This window comes from Melospiza melodia, chromosome 1 (genome assembly GCF_035770615.1).
Source record: "Melospiza melodia melodia isolate bMelMel2 chromosome 1, bMelMel2.pri, whole genome shotgun sequence".
NCBI classification, from domain to species: domain Eukaryota; kingdom Metazoa; phylum Chordata; class Aves; order Passeriformes; family Passerellidae; genus Melospiza; species Melospiza melodia.
Window position 1 is genome coordinate 36,411,243 of NC_086194.1, and position 15,257 is coordinate 36,426,499.

A 15,257-nucleotide genomic window follows, 5' to 3' on the forward strand; every position below is an offset into this window, starting at 1 on the left:
ATTATAAATTCTCCAGTGTTAGCCTGACCATGATGAAAGAGCACTAATACAGTGATTAGTTTTTTTTCCTTTCATCTGCAGAATCAGTAAAACTTTCTTCTTTTGTCAATACAGAAAGTAAACAAAAAAGCAGTAATGTAAGCATTTTGGTTCATCTTAGAATTCTCTTATTTCTGAAAATCAGTGCAGCGTCTCAAAGTAAGTTTTCTAATCAGCTGAGACTTGTTCTCCACTGCTTCTAAATTATCTGATATTCATGTAGGCCATACAAAGGAAGCAGAGCAGGTAGATATGCTCTGTGTCTGGAATAGGACCTAACTGAGATAACTTAGAAATTATGTTATTAAACACATGGGGTCAGGAAAACAGAGTAGGACATTTGTAATATTTCTTACAATTCCTTCAAAACAAATACCTTGAACAGGTAGCATAGTTGTTCTCATTTTTTTATGAACTCCAGTCAAAAGAGTGCTCAGGTAAAAGGACTCATATTGATCGGGAATCCCTCTCTAGTCCTTAGTACTGTGTATTAGCACCCCAGAAAAGCTCAAGAGTCATATGTGCTCAGCGTTTCATTTTTCAAGGTGATTGTCAATTCAGAAAAACCTGCTTTACGGTTTTCTTTCAGCCAGTTAGCAAAATAACATCAGCTATTGGAAGTATACAGCTGACATCAGCTGTGTTTTGGTCCTCTCCATTTAAGTTCATTGCAGAAACAAATGTGTTATGTGACATACATATTGAAACAGGTAAATCCTTGCCTGTCAAGCAAATTTACTGTGATCTTATTTCAATTTGTGAGTTCTGTTTTAGAGACTGAATAGTAATGAAGCAAAGTGAAATGGGGCTTTCTCCTTGACTGATTAGGAATAGTCAGTTTGCAGTGCTCCCTATGTGGGTGAACTATAGTATTCTCTTACTTAAATTGTCTTCAATTTGTTACACTTAAATAGTAATCAGCATAATTCTATTTATAGGTAGTTTTTGCTTGAGTGAAAATTGATATTTATATTCAAAGAACAATCCAGTTTAAACTGTGGTAAGCTAAAGTTTTTCATTTGCAGCTTAGCAACCTGATCACGTTATTTTTACTTCATATATTCTAATTTACGTCTATTTAAAGCAACCCCGACAACAGACATAATATAGATCAGGCTAAGTAGATACTTTAAAAAGAGATTAATTGGGATGTGAGGATTAAATTAAATTATCCAGTATGATGACCTCCATGTACTCTAAAGTTGCTTTTTCACATGCTGTTGGTGTGTAGCAAGTACAAATTCATGGTTTGCATCATTTTCTTTATTGGCTCAAACCGAAATAATATAAATGGAACTAGAATTATTTTTAAATGCTTTGTCATTTGTTTAAACCAGATTTTTTTGCAGCTGACAGTTACAGAAGCCTGTAGAGTAGTTTGTCTGTGCAGGTGTTTTTCCTCCTCACTTGCTTGCACACTTGTCACAATCAAAAATCTGAGACTTGCTTGCCTGCTTCTCAAAATTGATTTATGCCTTACTTGGAGCAATGTTCAGAAAAGCAGCCTCAATGTCATTCAGCTGCAGAAGGCTCCTTCTAATATGTGTGAGGGAGTCATGCCTCTTACAGTAATTTTTCTCTGAGGAGCAGTGTTAGAGAGGTTTGGGCTTTTTTCCCCTGTAACATTCCTTTTTCTCTGTAACATGCTTTTATGAGGAGGATTGTTCCTCCTCATAAAAGCAAATGGTGGTCTCCTAAGGAAAAGCAAGTTCCACATGAACACCCACATAAGTAACATGTCAAAAATGTAGTCATTGTTTTAGTGCAGAGAAAATTGTCTGCTTGAGTGGAAAGCAGAGACGTCAGTGGGGAAGGTGAGAAGCAAAGTTGTTACTTCTCAGTACATACCCTAGGCTGAAAATTCTGCATGGTTCCATCTTAGAGCATTCAGCTGGGATTCCCTGAAAGGCTTTTTGTTTAGAAAGATCAGCTAAAAGAATAATTTATTTTTCCTATCCTCCACTACCAGCCTCAAGTGATTTGTTTTCTTCCATAAAGCATTATCTCATACATGAGTGCAGGTCTAGCCACAAAAGGGAAAATGTAGAGGAAAAAATCTGGAAAAGCAGTGGAATGATGCCTAGGAAAAAGGATGCACTGGGTAATGAGTGATCATCATCCTGAGTGTTGGAGGGAATGAGGAAGAGGAAAATTGCATCCAGGTTATCTCAACCAAGCCACCAAAAGCAAATTGCCTGGTTATATCATTCCCAGTTGCTTTGATAGGCAGTGAACTATGGAGTAGATGTTTTGCTTCAGTATTCACAGATCCCAGCCCAAAATCATTGTATTTTTTATGCCTTTATGCTATGTCTAGGGCACTTTGCTACCTCATTATGACCAGAAAAAGGAGTACATTCATTATGTTAACAATAAGTATTAGTTAATCAATTTGAGTTCAATTTTAGGCATCATTTACAGATAAAAAAAATTTAAATAAAATTTTAATTTTACTGATATTCTGTATATTTCAATTTATTTTCTCTGTAGATGATTCACACCATCAGGACTCTGGTTGAAAATACAGATAGCTTATATGAGAAGATCGTGCAGTGTCAGAAGGCAGGTAAGTACAAGCTGCTTTTAAAAATATTATACAGAACTTGCTGCAATTTTTGAATTTTCCAAAACTTAAAATCAATATTCAACTATAGCAAAAAACCTCCCCCCAACAAGCAAAACCCAACAACCAAACAACAAAAAACCAAATATACAAAAAAAGATTACTGTGATTTAGGCACATCCACTTAGAGTGAAAAGACATTTCAAATCATAAAAAGCAAAGATTCATAGAATTACATCTTGAATTTAGAAATTACAAGTATTTTATACATGGACAGTAGTTTGTCATTATAGTCATTTCCACAAATGAAAACACAAGGTTACAGGAAGCAAAGAGAATGATCTTTCTTCACACTGAAATTTTTTAACCATTTGTTCCTCTTTCTCTATGTGAGAACTTTTCTTCTTTTGATGTGGTAGCTCAGTGTCTTCAGGAGCCTTGGTGAAACTTGAATTGTCAGGAGAACATTGCCTTCTGATAGTTGTGTAACAGTAATTCAGATGTTTGGTTCCTGTATTTCTTTAGATCTGTTGGGTGGATGCCCTCTGGTTTTGTGTTGCTCCCACAAGTTCTCTGAAATGTTTCCTGGGTCTGATATATATTTGAAATAGATGGTATAAGTACTTCTTGACCCCTTCACAAACTGACCCCTTTTTAATGTGATATTTTGTAACAGTTTTGTCATCTGGGCACAGCTGAGTTTTGAAGGTTTCCTGCTTGTTTTGATAGCATGCCTGACCTTGTTGTTTAAACATGCTTGTTTTCTTTTGAACTTTGAACTGTTTTATAAATAATGTTACAAATTTGCTCAAAGTGATGCATCACATTTTGCATCAGAAACAGGAATGCTGCCAAAGACTCTGCCAAAGCATTTACAGACATGTTTTGCATGACTCAATTGGAACAAAAGCTTTTTATACACAAATACTTTTTATCTGCCTGATATTTAGCATCCTGTAGCTCCCATTATCTTCCATAATTTTGTTCCATTCTTTGATTTGCTTCTCTGCTCTCCTACAAATTCCAGTCCCTTTGTTTTGTTCCTTTTTTCCAAAAAGAAAGAAATAATGCTCTTACACCCTCAGCCTTCCTTTACAAACTCCCTCCTGTTAACAGTGGCTTTCAGATCAGCAGCAAGAAAGGCTTACCCACTTGGAATTTCTAGATCTCCCCTTGATTCACAGCATATACTCCTCAGACACTGTGAACTTCAGTCAAACCAAAGGACTGTCAAAATACCTGAAAGTTTTAAGTTGCCCTATTTACTTGAAATTGTCAAACATAAATACCAAACATAAATACCATGAGTTACAAGATATTACTTCACATATCTTATTGATAGATGCAAAGATTTATCAAAAATACTGTGGTGGTTTTGGCTGGGATAGTTATTTTTCTTCCTAGTAGCGGGTATGGGACTGTGTTACAGAGGGCTTTAAAATGGGGCTGATGATGCAGAGATGTTTTTTGTTGCTGCTGAGCAGTGCTTACACAGGATGATGTTTTGCTTTGCTTACGTGCACAGCCTTTGCTTTACCCATTAAAGTGTCTTTATCTCAACCCACAAGTTTTCTCACTTTTACTCTTCTGATTCTCTCCCCCATCCACCCAGCAGGAGTGAGCAAATGTGCAGCACTTGGTTGCTGTCTGGGGTGAAACCACAGCAGTACCAAACACAGAATGTATTGTGCTTTTGTAAGGATGTTGTTGTCTGGTAGACATGTGTGCTTGCTTCTTAAATCATCTCCCAGTTATGTGGTGATAATGTGCTTAAATTTTTTAGTGTCACCAGTGTCTTAAGCAGTTTAGATCCTTGGTTAGAGGTAAGGCAAAAGCCAGTTGCCCAATTTTTTTTTTTTAATATTTTAGAATTGTTGCTCTTCAGAAGAGATTGCTTTCTACTAGCTTGTATGTATTCCTGTAAACTTCCATATATCTGACTTTCTTGAGTCTTACTGCCTTATTTTACATGAGGGACAGTTGGGTCCAGGAATCCTTTGCTTAAGATGCTAAAGACTTAAAGCCTGTGCTAAATAGTGGAGATTTTGATCTCCTTCAAATGAGAACCCTCCAGTGTGATGACATAAGCCTAAGTATGGATTATGTAATAGATCCTGCTATTTAGGGCAGCTTTAGCCCTGCAGGGTCAAGGCATTTTTTTAAGATGAATTAACTTTTAGTATCAATGGGTTTGGAAGATTATCTTATTGATCTCATGATCTCAGCAGATGCTATTTGAATTACGAGTAAAAGATTATACGTTTTCTCATGTAGTTTCTGGATAAGGAGAAAACAAAATAATGCCTTTGTCTGGCCTTTTTTCCTTCTAGAGCTCAAATAGTGGAAGAGCTGCTAAAATAAGAAGTAGACAAGCTGTCAATAAGCAGTAAATTTTTGTTGTCATAACCAGGCTTATAAGAGAATTTTGTTAAAAAGGCAAAGTAGATTCACTCTGTTGAACTGTTTTCTATCTTAAATTTAATAATAGGACTTTTGGCCGCCTATAGAATTCAGGCCTAGTTTGGAAATAAATGCAGTATTATTTCCTTGGTTGATAGCCTTTTGGATAAGTAAGGATACAATTATTGAGATGGCTATTTTCAGAATTCAGGTTTTTTTCTATTAATATTCTCTGAGCACATTTAACTATAAACATCTCTCCTCACTTTGGTTCTTTAAAATTAAATAATATTAAAAACCTCTCTGTTTTATCCATATCAGCATATTAATTCAGCTCAATACATTGTTTTTAGTTAAGTAGTTATTGAAAGTATTTTAGGTACATGAATAATGAAAAGATATGGGAACATGATATTGCTTTGCTTCCCAGTGTACTTTTATTCTTTTCAGAGTTACAAAAAATCCACATAACTTCAAGATGACTGCAGTGCCATTTATTTTGTCGCTATTAAGCCAGTTAAAGATGCTACAAGAAAATAGAAGCTATGTGCTAAAGGGAATTTGAAGATAATCTGATCCATTCACTGAATCTCTTACAGTGCTAAAATGCTCCTGTATTTCTGCTAAAGTAAAGAATTTGAATGTCCAGGTCACCCTACCCCATTTATAGCCTCCTTTGTACTCAAATCACATAATTCCTGAACTCCTCTTTTGAATCTTCCATTGCATTTTTTGGTTTATAATTTGAATACTGTCTGAGCTCATCCCTGGTTAAAAGAGAGAGCCATGACTTAGGAATTCATTTTGGTGTTCAGCATTGGAAGCTCAGAAGAATATTCCAAATATTCATTGAATTACGGGGAGCAATAATTACTAAACACAGCTTGCTGGTGACAAAGAACTACTGAACTTAATTAAAGGTAGATGTGACTGGAGTGTTTTTGAGTAACCTGGTGTGATGGAAGGTGTTCCTTCACTTGGCAGAGGGTTTGGATGTAGATGATCTTTAAGGTCCCTTCAAACCTCAAACCATTCTATGGTTCTATAATCTTGGGAAATATAAAATCAGTAAGGGTAAATTTATGTGTGTCAGGGAAAATATTGCCTTGACAATACCTGCAAGGAATGGTCTCTGAGGTTTCTGTTCTAATTCAGAAACTGAAGTTTTTGTATGGAGTTCTAGCAGTGTCAGTTTAGTGTTAATATGATGCATAAATGTGTATTTCAGCACTCTTTGCTCAAACTGAGGATGAATTAATTTTTAAGAACTCAGATTCATAAAAAACATACATATCTCTTTCCATATGTTTTTTTAATAGGCATAGCCTTCCCTAGGCATCCGTGCAGCCAGAATTCTTTTTCAGATTCTTGTTTTCTCAGCTCTCAGCTACGCTATTCTGTCTCTCCATTTGACCATCCTAGTTTTGCCTCATGCACGTCATTTTCCTGGCTGTCGTTTTGATGATGTCTGTCCCTGGATGGATTTTTAGGTTTTTTTCCTCATTGTGCGTCAGGACTGAGCTGCTTTCACTTCTCTTGTGTTTGCTCATTTGGTAGCAAGAGTTTCCAGTGCCTGCTGGATTTTCAGTCCTTGTCATGTTGTCCCACAGGCTCTCTGTAAACATCTACCAGGCTACTTCCTTTGAATTTGTTTTTAAAATTATCCTACAAATATAGCTAGATTGACACATGTCCTCCTACCACCTTAACCAAAATAGTTTTCATTGTACTCCCCACTCTTCCTGTATCCATCTGTTCTCTTTCTTCCTCACACTTGGATTCTGAGTTGTTGGAGCAGAGTCTGTCTTATTTATCCCACCCGTACAGTGACTGACTTTGTTTAATAGTGCAAGTAATGAATGACAGAGAAGGAGTATATTTTCTAACATGTACTTCAAAGAAAAATATGGTTTCAGGAAAGGTAGTATCCAGCCATTCTGGATGCCATTAAAGATAAACACAGTACACAGTATCTATTGGAAAATGGTTAATCTGAGCTGCATGCAGAAGAATACTAGGATGATAGCCACACAAACACTTCAAATGCTTCTGGTAGTTGAAAACTAAAGGAATTAAATCAATTTTGTTCGAATAGTTGGAACTCTTACTTACCCACTGTTACTACTTAAGCTTTCCAGCAAAATGACACTTCCACTGAGATGTTGAGCTTTTTTCCCTTACTGTTTGTTATATATATTCTAATAATTTTTGACTCAGGTTCACCAAAATAAAACATGTAAGGAAATGTAATAATCTGGCAGATTAGATAATCCACTAACAGAGCAAAAGAAATTTATATACTTAAATATTGAGGAGCACTTTTGACTTGGTATATGGGTGGGCAATTGAGTTTTTATTTACAGTGTGAGAGGCAATGACTAGGTTCCCAATATTTCTGCAGTTATCCCTGACTTGAAAGAGAATTTATGTTTTTTATGGTTTGGGTACTGTGGAGTTCAGCAGAACATGTTATTCCATGCCTTCTGAAATACTGCCTCTCATCAGCAGGTCTTGGCTCTTGGTTAGAAGCCATTGCATTTAAACTACTGTTTTGTAACTAGGGAGTGAAGGAATGCTGCTCTATTATCATTGGACTTTGCACCTGAAAATATTTCATTTTTTTGACTGCCATCAGTAGGACATGCTGATCTTCAAGTTACATCTTAGAATTGGATCCATTGCTGTATTTTTCATGAGATTCACTGTCAAAAGAAAGCCATCTATAATATTTCTCACCACCACGTAAGCTCCAACGTCACCTGCTATGGCTAAAACAGTACTTGGAGACGCCTCTCAGCCAGTCTGCATGCTTTTGAAATACCTGCTCTTCCTTGTTTTCTCTATGTTCCCATTTTAATAAGCCAGTTATCAAATTGTTTTAACTCCTTTCTCTACACTTGTCACAACATAATTTTCACTGTTTATTAGCACAATAGACTTTTGCTGATAGTTAAGGGGGAAAAAAAAGGGTCTATTCAAGTTATTCCCTTTATTTATGTTTCTAATTTTTCTGTATTCTGTCTATCATTTTTACCTGTTTTTTTTTTCTTGTTTGCTCTTCGTCCTGTCTACTCCTTTTTTTTCTGCATTTTTTTCTTCCTGTTTGTCCTTCCTCCTCAAATAACTCCACTAAGCCACTGTCTCCAGGTACAGCTCACAGCAGCCCAGATTGTACTGTCATTGCCTGTACTCCCTGTAAACCTGTTCTTCTCCTGTGCCTTGAATATTCTGGAAACCACATTCTAGTGGGGAGGAGGGGAAGTGAAGAAATGCACTTAGATCAACTTAAATAGTATTACTGAATAGGTGATGAGTCATTTTTCTTTATGCTCACATGTTTGTCACCATAGTTATTCACACCAGTCATACACCACATTTTTCCTGTATTGCTTCTCATACATATTACTTCTCATCCTGTAATACCTTGGATGGTATTGGGGTTTTTTTGTGAATCTGATATATTTTGCAAATGGGTGGATGATTCGCAGGAGACATCTCATATACTTCTTAATGACCTTGCTCATTGGTAGTAGGGCAAATACTTGACCAGCACAGACTTTTGCATTACTCTCTTGAGTTTGCCCCTTCACATGAAGCCTTTTTTCCCTCTCCTGTTAAAGTAATGCCAGAAAAGAGAGAAGTTGGATTTCTGTGGAAGTGTAAGAGATTGATGACTATTGCCAGTGAAACAATGTAGGCTCAGCTAGATCTGAACTCTGGGAAAAATTACAGTGTGCCATAAATCAGTATCTTTATTAAGTCTGCATTCTAACATTCAATAAAATCAGAAACTTTTCAATATAATCTCATTGGTCTCTCTTGAGTATCAAGACTGATAAACAAGAGATGGAAACAGCAGTCTGTGGAAAAAAAAATCCTCTCCTTTGTACCTCTCTTGTGTTTATGCCCTTTATTGACAGTCTTAATTCATTCTCATATGTGTAGTGGCTGAACTTGACCCCCATTCAGAAATCTTGTCTGTCTTCACAGAGGAGTGTATTTGTGGAATAAAGTTTTCTGTACATTGGGGGTGGAATACCATGAGTCAATTTTGCAGAACAACTGTTTTATTATGTCAAGGTCTGTTTCTCTGTGAATTTTGTAGAAGCATTGTTTTGGAGGAACAGAAAAAGTGTTGTTGTGCGTTTTATGAGTATTGTCAGTTGATATTCTTTTTGTTGACTTTGGTATCTAGAAGGGTAATTTTACATAGGATTGTTCCTGAAAGTGTTTGGACGGGTGGAGCTGGTTACTTAACCCTTGGAAGTAGCAACGTCGTGGCATAGAGGTTGCACATTTCCTCTTTTCAGCTTCATAATAATGTAAGCTTAGTGCTGCAACTACTATCAATCTCTTCTGATGGTGTTTCTTAAGGAATTTAGTGAGCCTTTGAAGTCCTCAGTGGCTCCCCAGCATTAAAGAAAGTCTTTTACATGGTGAACTGGATTACTGTGATTGCACATGGGACTGTGTGAGTCTGGACTGGAAGACTGAATACTAATTTAAAGGAAAGGATGGTGCTCAGCAGGCTGTGATGCCATTGTTGTTTGGGATGTTGGAATAAGAAAGTTCTCTTAAGTATGCAATTTGTCTTTGCTGTTTTTCAAGAATGATAGGGCACTGGGCACGAAAACAGTTTTTAGCCACCTAAGTAGAGGCAGCACCTACGTGTCTGTCTGTGTCTGAGAAACATTTCCACTTACTAAAGAGATAGTGCCAAAAAGGTCAAAGTAATTTAAAAATGCTGGACAACTAATTAAGATATTGTATTCTTTTGTCAAATAATTATCTGAATATATTGAATGCAAATAATTAATTCCTTGAGCATCTTAAATCTCAGCAAAATATTCTTTGAACCTGCCAAGAAATTCTGATTCTCTAGTTATGGCGTAACATTTTTTCAATGTCTTCAGTGGAAACAAAGTGTTTGGAAGTACTTCAGCATCTAATCTTTGTTCCTGCTAAGACTCCATTTTTGCAGTTAGTAATGACTTTTTAAAAATACAGAGATACACTAAGCATTAGTTTATGAAGGTTCATTTTAAATCTTTGTGTGAAGAGTGTTTTGTAAGCAAAATAAATGAGAATTTACAAGTATGGTGACTTCTATTGCTTCTCCAGCATGATGCATTTGATTTATTGTTGATATGGTCTGGTAGCCAGACTCTTTTCCCAATCTCTTTTTCTGATAAAATTAATTTTGAGAGGAAATTGTTTGTGAGGCTGAAATAGCTGACTGTTTAAGGAATGTAATCTAAAATAAAAATATTAAGAAACATATTTAATGCTGTAAAAAATTGAAGCTGTCGCTTTCAAAGATGTGGCCAAGAGTAGCAGCTGTATAAGTAAATTAAATATTTGTTGGAAATGAATACTTACAGCCTAAATACTTTCCTAGAATTTTTCATTTCCTTTATTACTGTTTGACCTACACAGTGGAGGAAGAAATATTTGAATATATTAACTGATTTCTTGGATTTTTATTCTTGTAAAGAAGAAATTTGTGTATGCAAATTATTCACAGCATCTTTGTAATTGTTTGAGTTGAATCTGCATAGTGGTAGACCTGCAAGGTGTGATAACCTAAAACCTGTGAGATAATCCAAAGCTGTGAGATATTTTCTTTACATTTAAAAAATATTAATGTTTATTTAATTTTATTTTGTATTTATAACTCTTTTGAAAAGTATTTAATTTGATTTTAAATCAAAGAGCTCTACCAGAAATTAAATAAACTATATTTGGCTTGACTGAATTTAAGTGCTTCATACCTGGAGTATTACCAATGTTTACTTCATATAGGCATAGTCAAATTTTGTTTGTTCCTCATTTCACGTTAGGCATACTCAGTATATGCATTTATTGCCAGAATCTCATTACTGTGCTGTTTCACTGATAAAGTTTTTTGTTAAGAGAAAAAACATAGCAGGAGGAGCCCACCTGCTGTGTAGTCATGTCTCAGCTAGGTTGTAAATCATCTCTTGGCAAGAAAGCTTTCATCAAAGAAAACAAATGAGCATGCCAGGGGAAGATTTGGCTTTAGAAATACAGCTGAGCAAGTGTTGTGCTGGCTGTTTTGCTAAAAATTCCTTGAAAAATTAGTATCTTGGTTCTCAGTTAAAGAAAAGGTGTGAATTTTTTTGCTATAAACTGAGATTGTATGCCAGGGCTTTGTGATAGGCGCTCTCACAAAAGCAAACAAATCTCAGAGTTCCAAATGTTCCTGTACTTGTACCACACAGGTATGTTCTCCAGTTTTCCATTTTTCAGTTTCTTTTCACTTCTTCATTTTAATACATGTGTAATTATCATCAGACAGTTCAAACAAATATACATATATTGTATGTAAAACCACAATTACATGCAGCTCAGTGACCTAAGGCCTCTTTCCTTTTTAGTATATGCTTTTTAACTAGTTTAAAAATAGCAGAATCACTTATGCTGCTTTATATAGCACATTTTAATTAATATCTTAAATATGATGCTTTGGAACTATAGTGAGAGCCCACTAGTGGGAGGAATTGCTAACCAGCTTCCAACAGGTGTCGTTTCTAGTTAGTAATTAAAGACAATAAATTTTATATGAAGTAGCTTCATTTTAAAGAAAAGAAGAAACTATTTTTTCAAGCTAAATGCAGTTGAAGATGAGTGGCTTTTATTAGTATCAAAAATGTTGCTTTTGAGGTATATCACCAAATAATATTTTTTTATGAAAATAAAGTGTTGGGATTATAACAATATGCAGGGCATCTTTGTTCTAGCATTTCAAGCATCAGTAGAACAATAACCATATTTTAAGCTCATATGAATGTTGTAAGTTCTGAATAGTTTTGGATCTACTGAACATATTTGTGAAAAATTAAACACTAAGAATCCAGGACATAAAGCAAAGCTGAAGTCCAATCTGGAAGCTATTCTGACAGGGAATGACTCAAAATTATCATCCTGTCAAGACAATTATATTGCCTTGTATGCTTTATTTAGGAAAACTTCTTGTTATTGAAGTATGTCATGGCAGTAAGACACATTGCTCTCTCTACTGTCGTTTAGTCCTTGTTGAGATTATAAACATGAATGTTCCATCAGAATATGGCAAGCGTGAGTTAATGCAAGTTTGACATGCTATGCATGTAACACTGTAGGTCATCCTGCAGCTGGCTGAGGAAACACAGGACTGTAGGTGCTTCACTCTGCTTCCCAGGGCACCTCTTGAAAATGGATCGTGTTGAACTGTATTTTACAATGAATAGAAGTTTTTGATCTGTGTAATTTTTTCATTTTAAAACTGATCACAGAAACACATCTACAATGGTAATAAATTTTACTTAAGTTCTGATTTTGCTAGTGGACATCCATCCTAATATTGTCCTTTAGCTGCAGTGATCCTTTGAGGTCCATGGTCTTACCTGACTGGTGTAGAGCATCTAGAGAGCAATTGCTCCTCTTTTGGTTTTCCTTTTGCTAGACTAGCCAAGCAAATTTTTGTTAATCTCCTCAGTGATACATAGTTCCTACTGCATCAAGTGGCCTTATAGGGTTTCTCTTTTCTTCATGCTATTTAAGTTATTAAAAATTGAAGAGGATTGTGTGTGAAATTTCAGAGTAGCATCTTGGATGTAAGGTATTCCTGGTGAATGAAGAAGGGTTAAAGCCATCTAATGCATTCCAGGGCTGTGGGAACGGGTCTGAGAGAGAGGGAAAAGCTGAGACAATCATGAAATTCAAACTAACCAGCATTCACTGGGGAACCAGAAAGAGATTCAGCACTGATGGGGAAAATATTATTTGGAAATACTGAAGGATTGCTTATGAGAATGCTTTAGAATAAGCAAGTGTACTGCAGAGGAGAAGAATATGCTGTGAAATCTCTGGTTATGATTAGGAAAATTTATCAGCAGTATTTTGTTCACTGTACAAACCTGCTGTTGACTCATGCTATTGCTGTTTTGCTACATATATTACAGTGTACTTACATGCCTTGCAATAGCTGGGGTGAATGTTTTACAGAAAAGCTGCTCTTTTTAATGTGAAATACTTGAATCCATTTTCAATTTGCAAATGCTTAGGAAAAAATTGTATGGCTTCTGTCAGCTCACCCTTACTTATGCAGCGATGACCAGCCTTCTTAATGCAGGTTATGCAAACTAAGAGCCCTTAGTACGCCCATGCAGAAACTCAGAAGGGGACCAAATAATGATGTTTGAAACCTCATCACACTGTTACAAGCAGAAGGCAAACAAGTAAAAGCTAGAAAGTTAGAAAGTAGGACTAAGCCAGTCAGCCTCGCCTCAGTCCCACACAAGAGGGGATATCCTTGGTGATATTGAACAGCCACCTCACACAGTCCTGATCATTCTCTCTGATCCTGGTTTTGAGCAATGGGGTTGGTCCAGAGCTGCCTTTCAACCTCAGTGATTCTGTGCAAATAAGGATTTTAGTAAAGAGTTTCCAGTCAAAAGAGCTTTTTAGATTTGAGCTTTCTGGCTCAAGGCAACAATCAGTAATAATTTCATTGTAGATAAATACATTTGTGCAGTGGGCAAAAATTAAAACACAGAAAATACCATCCAAACAGAAGAGCATATATCCTATATATTCTTCGTGGTCACTCAGAAAGTTGTGAATTATATCTTCCTTAACATCTGCCACAATAAATGAAAAATATAACTGACTTGTGCTTTCTTTGATTGAGGTGGTATATGCAAAAATATTATGGGTGATACATCAGGTTAATGGTATACCTGTTACCATTCAAGAGCTCTCAGGCAGTTCAAAATTACTAATTGACTAATAAATCTAGAAGTAATTAAGCCTCATAAAAAGTGACTTGTTTATTATATCTTAATGAGAGTGAGAGCTGAATTTTTATTTGCAAAGAGACTGAAAATTGTTTATATAAAAAAGTAATTTAACCTTGAGTTTTGTTTGTAAGCATATCCTAAAGGCATGTTTACATGGGTTTATATGAACATGTAAATTATTTTATTAATTTAGCTGTAAATGAGAATGTCTTTCCTTTTTTTTTCCTTTTTCTGTTATCTTCTAATATGTTTAATTTTGGAATTTAACACTTGTGTTATTCCTTTGCCATAGTTAAAGCATGAAATAATTCCAAGGCAAAGTGCAACAAAACCAAGTGAGAACATACGAGATGAATGCCAAGAGAGGCATAGTCAACAGTTAAATGTTGTGCTGCATTCATGCTCTAAAATTTAATTGTCCATATATTGTGTACCAAATAAGAGCCATTCCTTTCAGCAGATGGAAAAACTGAGACAAAGAGATGAAATAATTCATTTCAATTAATCAGGCAAGAGCTAGTAATGGAAGCGGAAATAAAATTCAAATCTGCTTGTGTGTTTAGGTTTAGTGTAGCATGATGATGAGGAGTTGGCCAGTCTGTGAGAGATGCTGAGGATGCCCCGATATCAGTATCAGTATCAATAGTAGTGGAGTTTAAGCAGGAGGCACCTGTCAGCTGGGGGTTTACACGTGTGTGCCCTGTTGGGATGATCTGACTGCTTCATTTTCCCAAGAAGGATGATGAGATGTTCCTGCCAACTTCCAAGTGTACTTAGCTGCGGTGGAATGGCTTTGGCAGGACAGAAATGTGTCATAGCATGAGTGTAGACTGGAAAGAGCATCACCACAGAAGGTTGTTGGTGAACATAAAGGAGTTTTTCTGGCTGGCAGAATACACAGTCACCATTGTGTTCATGTCTGTGATATCAGGAATTTTGTATACATCAAAATAATCTGAAATCTACAAAGCACCAATCCCACTTTTAACATGCAGGTGGTCAGCATTATTCTTAATGTCTTTCTTCTTTCGTTCAAGTTATTATCGATTGCTGCTGTCCACTGACTTAAAAAGCAATAATTGTTAAGATGGAAATGAGGTGCAGAACTTCAAAAGTTTGCCAGTATGTCTCAGAATTCATTGTACAGATCAGAAAATCTATACTGTTGTGATGGCTCTAGAAGTGTAATATTGTAATTAGGGATCTGTGTATAATTTTTCCTTTCCATAATCATATTGGGAGTTTATTACTTTGGTTGATATGAATGAGAAATGGATACTTAGAACAATGATGGGTTTATAAACTTTAATTTCTCACCTGCTTAGAAATTTGTTTTGGGGAAATATAAGATGAACATTATATTTGAGACGGCAGAGGGAGAGCTGTAGAGAAGTGATTGAAATAAAAATTATACACTATGTTAATTCAGGGAAAATATTTGCCATTTATTTTTC

The 15,257-nt window shown here is 35.8% G+C and overlaps 1 protein-coding gene across 1 annotated transcript in view; it reads left to right on the forward strand.

Moving 5' to 3' along the window:
• Nucleotides 1-15,257, forward strand: part of PLCL2 (phospholipase C like 2) — a 99,879-nt gene that overhangs the window by 73,308 nt on the left and 11,314 nt on the right. The window contains exon 5 of the mRNA XM_063154113.1: nucleotides 2,530-2,605. Within this exon, the coding sequence (XP_063010183.1) occupies nucleotides 2,530-2,605 (76 nt within the window). The remainder of the gene's footprint in view (nucleotides 1-2,529; nucleotides 2,606-15,257) is intronic.